Source organism: Heterodontus francisci, chromosome 36 (genome assembly GCF_036365525.1).
Source record: "Heterodontus francisci isolate sHetFra1 chromosome 36, sHetFra1.hap1, whole genome shotgun sequence".
Classification (NCBI taxonomy): domain Eukaryota; kingdom Metazoa; phylum Chordata; class Chondrichthyes; order Heterodontiformes; family Heterodontidae; genus Heterodontus; species Heterodontus francisci.
This window is the reverse complement of record NC_090406.1, coordinates 37,183,875-37,192,834: the sequence shown is the minus strand read 5'-3', so window position 1 is coordinate 37,192,834 and position 8,960 is coordinate 37,183,875. Positions and strand designations below refer to the sequence as shown.

Below are 8,960 nucleotides of genomic sequence, written 5' to 3'. Positions count from 1 at the left end.
GAGTGCAGAACTGAAGGAGTACTGGCCCTTTGGATGAAACATTAACCAAGGTCATTAACAGACGACTGTTAAACACTTCTTGAAGAAGCGTGCGGAATTCTATCTGTATCCCGACCAAGTTTAAACCTCAGTCACCACCACCAAATCAGATTAACTGGAATTCATCTCATTGCTGTTTTTGGGACAGAGTTTGTGCAAAATGGCTGCTGTGATTGCCTACATAGTAACGCAACCAGAATCCAAAAGGGACTCATTATGTGACTGACATATTGACACAATAAAGGTGCTGTTTAAATGCAAGTATTAGTTTTTCATTATAAACAGGAATATAATCAAGAGGGCAGTCTTCCTTTAATATTATTAAACATTAAGTTGGTCCATCATAGCTTAACTCTAGGATTAACAGCCCAGGAGAATCTAATTTGTAACAGCTTTGAAGGGTAGAGATGTTTCCGGCTGTGTGGTTGTGGTACAGGGACAGTTAAAATCCGCCGGCACATATCCTACAAATCCCACAATCCGCTGTAGTGTGCGCTGCTATTGCGCAGAGCTGGGGCTGTTCAGTGCAAGGCCCTCATTGCGTTTACTGTGCTTTGTTCGGGATTTTAAAGAGAAGGGAATAAAACTAAGCAAGCGATATGTAAATGCAATCATCCCTGTTTTAAAGAAACGGAAAGGATTTCTCAGTCGCGATTCCGCAATGGCAGATCATAATAAGGTAACGTAGGGAGTAACAATGTTGCACCTACAATGAATGGTTTAACCTGCAGCGCAACCTGGTCATTTTCAGCATGGGGCCAGGGGGAGAGAGAGAGAGAGAGAGAGAAATTGACCTGCATGATACACCCAGGTTTGCATTTGTTTGTTGCAACACAAATGGATTTCAAACCTTTCTGACAATCTGTGGCCCTCTTTCCTACGGTTTAACGTGTTAAGGCTGTTTTAATCATTAAATCTAGGTATCGATGGAGACTTGAGTTTTTTTTTAAAATAAATGCAACCAGCGTTTGATAACGAAAATGGCAGGAGTAATTCTGAATAATTGCGTTTTGCTGTTTCAGTGGACTGTTCCTGACACGGATTAATTGGTGTAATACTGCAGGTGTGGTCGGTGCTTTTTTTTGTGTGTGTGTTCCCCGATACACTGATAATTTATTTTTAATTTAGGTGTTTAATCCATAATCCCTTTTATTCAACCCAATGAAGTAGTAAGTTGGATCTTGCTACTGTTAGTTATAGGCCTGTGTCTTGAGTTAAAGATGGACCAGTTTGGAAGGAGTGTCAGCACTTCATCTTGCTGAGCTATATAAACTGGTCACTTCATGCAGACTTCCAAGTATATAAGTCTGGTTTGCAACCTAATCAGAATATTGAAATGGTTAAGAGCCATTTGGGCTGTGGAAATAGTGGTTGGATTTACCATTGATGCCTCTGCCGAAATGGTGAGATGTTTAAAATGGAATATTTTTGTTGCAGTGAAAGCTCCAATATGCTCAAATTGTGTCCTTTTTCATGTGGGTCCCAGAATTTGGAATTAAGTTACATATGCTGTCTTGGACCTGTGGGAAATCTACAGATTACAGAATATGTTAAAAGAAAAATTACTATAAGTCCCAATTTGTATCAATTAATTCCAATTTCTGTGCCTAAACTGCACCACTGGCTTTATTTTATAGCAGTACTGCTATCATTTGTATCTAAGAGCCCCAGAGCTGCAGGCTTTTGTAGCAAACTCTCAGAGCCCTAGGTTAACCAGAGCTGTTAGTATTGAGGGAAGTTTTCCTAATGCCATTTCCTTGTTTTCTCCCCCGGATAGTGAGAGGGGACCTGTCTAAATCCCAGGAGCAACTGCCCGAATATCGGACAGCATTAAAGAGGCCCAGAGAGAGATAAAAGCAGTACTTCTGCAAAGGGAGGTCAGACGAAAAATAGAAGGTGCTGGGAATGCAGAGCCGGTCCATCAGTACCTGAGAAGAAGTCATTGTTTTTAGTGTAACCCTGTTCCAGAATCTGCGGTTAACTTGTCTCTTCTCTCTTCAGATTCTGATGGAAGATTCAATGTTTTTATCTCAGATTTCCAGCATTTGATGACGTTTTTGTGAAGTGAATGGGTACAGGGTAGCCACTAACCCTGGGACTGTGCTGCAAGTAAAACATTCTTACAGTAGTTGCTCAGTGGCAGCAGTTGAAATGGAGGGCAATTATCTCAGCTGGAGATGTTGTAATCAAAGACAATTAATGTTACCCTGCCCTTTGCTGTAATTTTTAAGTTTGGACTGAATTCTCAGTTTTCTTTCCATCATCAAATGGGTTTTCCGAATTGTGTTTGAGAGTAAACCTAAAGTTACTTTTTAACTAACACAGCAACCTCACCCCAGCGCAGGTCCTACATGACTGCCAGAGGAGTCTATAAGGTGCATTTTGTAGATCATTTATTTTTCTGCATTTCCTTTATCGTCTTAAACTTGTAAAGTTCCAAAGGCACCTTCTAGCATTTAGCTCAGTGGCCGTTCTGTGTAACCCTAGACACGGTGAGTTTTGGCAGTGTTATTTAAAATGTGATTCAAAGGTATGAGTAAGCCCAAAGATTATGGATCTTTTACTTGAGTGTTACTTTCCCAGCATCCCAATATCAATGTACCTCTACCCAGTGATGGGAAACCAGGAGATTGGTACTAGTACAGCATAGGGGTGGGTACCTACAGATGAAGTGAAAAGGCCTTATTAAAATGAGAAGACCTGTAGTTTTACTGAACTGAAGAAAGTACTATGGAGAGGCAGGGGAAAGGAAAGAATAGTCCCTGGGAAGTAAAGGAAAAGAGATGTATGGATGGGGGAGGAGAAGCATGGTAACTGGGGAGGTGAAGAGAGCGACTGATTTCATTACAGAACGGTTCAAAACAGGAGCTGAATGTGCGGAGAATTGCAGGCACAGTCTATATTGGATCGCTCCTTGGTGCAGGATGCTGTAACTTTCTTGAGAGTAACACTGGAGAAAAAGTGTTGCAGTAAATGAGCGAGTCCATTTGAGAAAATGTTCAGTTAAATGTAGTCTTGCCCAGCAGTGTGATGGGTGCATAGCCTGGTGTACAGAAATACTCTTGAAAGATTCCATTGTGCACATGACATTGTCTAACTTTTTTGAAGGTATCCATCTCGGATAAGAGTAAAGAGAAAGATCAAGCTATTGACTCTAGTTATATGGTGCCCTGTTAACCATCTTTGGCCTCCTTATCTCGAGAGACAATGGGTAAGCGCCTGGAGGTGGTCAGTGATGTCTGGAGCAGCGCCTGGAGTGGCTATAAAGGCCAATTCTAGAGTGACAGACTCTTCCACAGGTGCTGCAGAAGCGCAGAGGCACAAGGGAAGAGCCAACTGTGTAACAGCCCCGACAATCAAATTTTTCTGTCCTGTTAAGACCATGTTCTAAAAGCATTTAGTTCTCAATTGGAAAATAAGCACTTCTGTTTTGAGATCGCCAGAATGTTACTAGAATTTTAGTAATGTGAACTTTTCTGACTTGAACTGTGGAAAAATACTGCAATTCTAGATTTTTATTCTTGAAAGAACATAAGAAATAGGAGCAGGAGTAGACCATACAGCTCGCCAAGCCGACTCCACCATTCAATATGATCATGGCTGATCTTGGCCTTTCCCATCTGCTCCCCATGTCCCTTGATTCCTTGAGAGTCCTAAAATCTGTCTCAGAATTAAATGTATTCAACAATGGAGCATCCACATCCTCTGGGGTAGAATTCCAAAGATTCACAACCCTCTGAGTGAAGAAATTTCTCCTCATCTCAGTCCTAAATGATCAGCCCCTTATCCTGAAACTGTGCTCCCTTGATCTAGATTCCCCAGCGAGAGGAGACGACGTCTCAGTATTTACCCTGTCAAACTCCTTCATAATCTTGAATTTTTCAATGAGATCTCATTCTTTTAAACTTCTCCTCACAGCTTGCATTCCCACCTAGCTTTGTATAGTCAACAAACTTAGATACGTTACTCTCTGTCTCTTTGTCTGAGTCCCTGGAGTTTCTCTAGTACATTTCTCTGCTGATATTAATTACCTTAATTTCCTCACTCTTATTAGCCTTTAGGTTACCCTCTATTTCTGGTAATTCACAGATATCTTACATAGGAACATAGGACCTAGGAGCAGGAGTAGACCATTCAGTCCTTTGAGTATGCTCTGCCTTTCGATAAGATCATGGCTGATCTGGTTGTGGTCTCAACTCCACTTTCCTGTCTGCCCTCCATAACCCTTGACTCCCTTTGTCTATCAAAAATCTATCTAACTCAGCCTGGAATAAATTCAATGACCCAACCTCCACTGCTTCTGGGGAAGAGAATTCCACAGACTAACGACCCTTTCAGAGGAAAAAATTTCTCCTCATCTCCATCTTAAAAGGGAGACCTCGTTCTTAAACTGTGTCCCCTAGTTCTAGTCTCCCCCACAAGAGGAAACATCCTCTTGATATCGACTCTATCAAGTCCCCCTTACATGTTTCAATAAGATCACCTCTCATTCTTCTAAACTCCAGTGCGTATAGGCCTAACCTGTTCATCCTTTCTTCATAAGATAAGCCCTTCATCCCTGGAATTAGTTGAGCGAACCTTCTCTGTATTGCTTCTAATGCAGTTATATCTTTTTTTTTTAAATGAGACCAAAACTGTACACAGTAGTGCAGATGTGGCCCTCACCCTGCAGTACAACTGCAGTAAAACTTCCCTACTTTTATACTCCATTCTCCTTGCAATGAATGCCAACATTCCATTGCCTTAATCACTTACTGTACCTGCATACTAACCATTTGTGATTCTAATCTTTTGTCTTCTACTGTGGACAGATGCAAAATATTTGTTCAATGTCTCTGCCATTTCCTCATTCCCCATGATTATTTCTCCTGTCTCTGCTTCTAAGGGATCAAAGCTTACTGTAGCTACTCTGTTCCTTTTTTATATATTTGTAAATGCTCTTGCAATCTGTTTTCATATTCCTGGCTAGTTTTTCCCTTTGTATCAACATTTTGGTGGCCCTTTGCTGGTTTCTGAAACATGCCCTATCCTCAGACTTATTCTTTGCAACATGACAAGTCTCTTTTTTTTTATTCTAATACTATCCTTAACCTCCTTAGTAAGCCACGGATGGGTCTTTCTCACTGAGTTTGTTTTTTAATGGAATGTACTTTTGTTGAACATTTTGAATTTTAGTATTGCTGAAAATAGAGACTTTTTTCCGAAGCTTTTTGTCTTGCACTCATCAAGACAACTCACAAGAATGATGAGGGCAAGACGAAAAGCTTCGACAAAACGTCTCTCTATTTTCAGCTATTCAAGTTCTGACCTACCAAATGACTATTTTGAATTTTCTTAAAATGTTTCCCACAGTTTATTTTCCGCCATACTTTTTAGTCTATTTACCCACTCAGCCTTAGCCTATTCTCCCCTCATACTTATGTGACTGGCTTTGTTTAAGTTTAAGATTCTTGTTTGTGATGGGAGTATGTCGTTTTCAAACTTAATGTGGAATTCAGTTGTATTATGATCACTATTTGCCAGTGGATCTTTTACTATGACATTACTAATTAACCCTGCCTCATTGCACTACACTGGGGTGAACTACTGGTGGATACACAGATCACTGGGGATGGGAGCGATTTGAGGTGACAGATTATAGTCATCTCCACATATACTGGATTCCAATATAGTGGTCAACAGTTTATATAAGCACAGACCCATCAAATTCAATAGTAAATCTAACACTATAGTTGCTTTAAACAGAAAAATGGCATGTAATACAAGCAATTGATTTGGGATTCATAGTTTGTACACCAGTCCTGGATCAGTCTTTACCTGGGATGTTTTTATGCTGCGTCTCCTGCTCCCAATACAGCCCAAACCAACCTGGAACATCAGCTGATTTAATGCTGCAGCTGTTCTGAAGTTCAACATGCCCTCTGCTCGCCTGAACAGAAATTGAGCAGACTCAATACAGTCTGCACTTCCACTGTGATTAGAGCTGCTCACTTGACCCATCAGCACAGGGAAATGGCTTGCTTAAGCATTGGGAGTAGAACAGGCAGGTTGTAAAATCATCTAGAACAGAGAGAACCCCATAAAAAAGAGAACAAGCCTGTGTTTATTTAGAAACCTTCACAACCTCCAGGCATCCCAAACCACTTTGCAGCCAATTAAGTACTTTTTGAATTGTAGTCATTGATGTTGGGGAAACGTGGCAGCAAATTTGTGCACAGCAAGATCCCACAGGCATCAATAAGACAAATGACCAACTAAACAGTTTGTGATGTTGGTTCAGTGATGGGTGTTGGCAGAACTGGGCGAACACTGCCTGCTGTTCTTTGAGTAGTGCATTGGGATCTATTAACATCCACCTGAAAGAAGGCATCTCAGACAGTATTGCACTGGAGTGTCAGCTAAGATTGCGTGCTCAAGTCTCGAGTGTGGCGACATCCCATGATCTGACTAATGAAAGTGCTACCACTAATCCAAGGTTGAACCCGGTAGATCATTCTCTTGGGATTGACTGCAGACAGCTGTTTATAACTGGTAGATTCTCATGTATAAACAAGACAAATAAGCAGCTTACACTGTGGAGTGTCACACAGGAGTAAATTAGCAAATCAGTGTAATGCGGTTTATAGTTTTTTTATGTTACGGCCTCAGCACCAATATAATAAACACGGCCAGTGATAAATTTGACCATAATGCTGCAGCACTGAGATAACCCCAGTGGAAACGTGGGTCTTTGAGGCCAAAACAATTGCTGTGATAGACTTTATAACCCAGTCAATATTGTGAGCAGTGCAGTGACACAAGTGATTGGATAATGTGCCATTGAACTTTCCTGTATGCCATGCAACCATTTGCATTTACAAACTGAGTTGGTGAAGCCAGCAATCCAAGAATACTTGAATTTAATTTTTCATAGCATTTTGCCAGATTCATCAGTACTGACAAATATAGCTTTCTCATAGTACCATTTGTCTCCTGCACAGTACTAGCAATGGCCAAAAAAAATTATGCATAAAGTCTGCTAACATGTCATGTAATACATTAAGAAACCAAGGTGATGTTGATAGACCCATGGTGCAGGACATCAATGTTGAGAAGATGAGATAAACCAGGAAGTAATGGTTAGTGATACCAAGTTTGGGATATAAAAATCAGAGTGAAAAATCAATTTATAAAACTCCGATTTACTTCACAGTTTGTAAAGTTAGACCCTGACTTGTATGCCAATTCTTACAGATGATGCTAGTATAGATATTTGAGTTTTCACTAGAGAAAAAAAATGCAAGGAGTATGTTCTTCTCCAACTTTGTTCCTGCTGCTCTTAACTTTCCTCAGGAGACTTTGAAGAGGATTATTACTACACTGGCTGTGAAGAATGAAGAGGTCCAGAACTTTGTCTTTGTACTGAAACAAACCCTGAAGAATGTAGAGGTAACACTGGATTTATATTTGGTGTGTGTTGTGTGTGTACCAGTTGCACTATATAGCCTGTTTCTATGCTGTAAATTCTATATGAGACCCACGCTAGTGGTGTCGGCGCCTGATTCTTGGGTAACTTGTGCGGTTTCCTGCAACCCAAAAGTTAAATTACCGGTATTAAAACCCACCAAGGTTTACGTTTTGGGTTGCAGCCAGCTGCAAAGTAGCCGACACCTTAAAGGCAGGACTTGTTATAATGTAAAAGCAGCTTTTACATTATTTCTCAAGGGCCAACAGGGAGATAGGCTACAAATAGCACTTGCACTTAGCGAGTAAACGGAATACATGTTGTGGTACTGAGCCACGCCAATGAGCAAGATTTCTAGTTTGATCCTTGATCTGTACTGAGGTTTGATCTCTGGTGGAATGGTAAATGGTGCTTTTACAGTCCGCCTCCGTGCCCTTAAAATATTAACAGTGGGGTAAGGGAGAATCTGCTTGGTTCCTGCTGCTCATCACCATCTAGTGACCCATTGCTGTGGACATTGGATGAGGAGAGGATCAGATTCTGCTATTTTGCTCATCACTTGTTGAACAACCTGTCATCCTTTGCTGTTTGGGTTCATATATGAAGCAAGTCATTTGGGTAAGGTACCAGAGAAAGCCTAGAGAGTGGAACTGTACCTGACTAAGACAGATGGCATAGCAGAGAACAGCTTCAGGATGTTTGCTATATTTTTGGGGCAGTCTTGTACTGTTAGCTCAAGTTCTCAATGGACCTGGTGAAAACGGACAGGGTTTGGCTGAAACTAACTGGATTAAGCTGGCCAGTGTTTTTTTTTTTAGAGAGATACAGCACTGAAACAGGCCCTTCGGCCCACTGAATCTGTGCCGATCAAGAACCACCCATTTATACTAATCCTACATGAATCCCCATATTCCCCACCACATCCCCACCATTCTCCTACCACCTACCTGCACTAGGGACAATTTACAATGGCCAATTTACCTATCAACCTGCATGTCTTTGGCTGTGGGAGGAAACCGGAGCACCTGGCAGAAACCCACGCAGACACAGGGAGAACTTGTAAACTCCACACAGGCAGTACCCAGAACTGAACCGGGGTCGCTGGAGCTGTGAGGCTGCGGTGCTAACCACTGCGTCATTGTTTCTTAATACATTAACTGCACACAAGCACTGCAGTGTTTTTTTTTTTAAATCACAACACCTTCAGGAGAGATGGGAAGAATACTTTAGATTTATGATTTTCTATTTGAAATGCACAATAGTGCAAGTATGTCTGCGTGTTGTGTTCCCTGCTTAATCTACCGAGAGAATTGAGCGGATTAATGACTGTGATCCCAGGCAGAAAGAGCAGAGTGTTAATGCTTCTGCATTTCAGGCTTCATGTGCACTGGTGTAAAGGCCTGATCCCTTTCCCCTGAGACCTGCAATGTGCCAGTAGCATTAAATGTTATAAAGAAATCGGCAATATTAAATTGGC

General features: G+C 41.2%; 1 protein-coding gene across 6 annotated transcripts in view; it reads left to right on the top strand.

The window, feature by feature from the left end:
- The first annotated feature begins 546 nt into the window (after positions 1-546).
- fsd1 (fibronectin type III and SPRY domain containing 1) overlaps positions 547-8,960 on the top strand; it is a 47,589-nt gene continuing 39,175 nt past the window's right edge. The window contains exons 1-3 of one of the 6 annotated variants that reach the window (XM_068016560.1): positions 547-718; positions 1,062-1,102; positions 7,372-7,467. Coding sequence is in view for 1 of the 6 variants with exons in the window: in XM_068016556.1 (XP_067872657.1) it covers positions 701-718; positions 7,372-7,467 (114 nt within the window). In the remaining 5 variants the exon portion in view is untranslated. The other 5 variants (XM_068016561.1, XM_068016556.1, XM_068016559.1 and 2 more) reach the window with 5 other exon arrangements.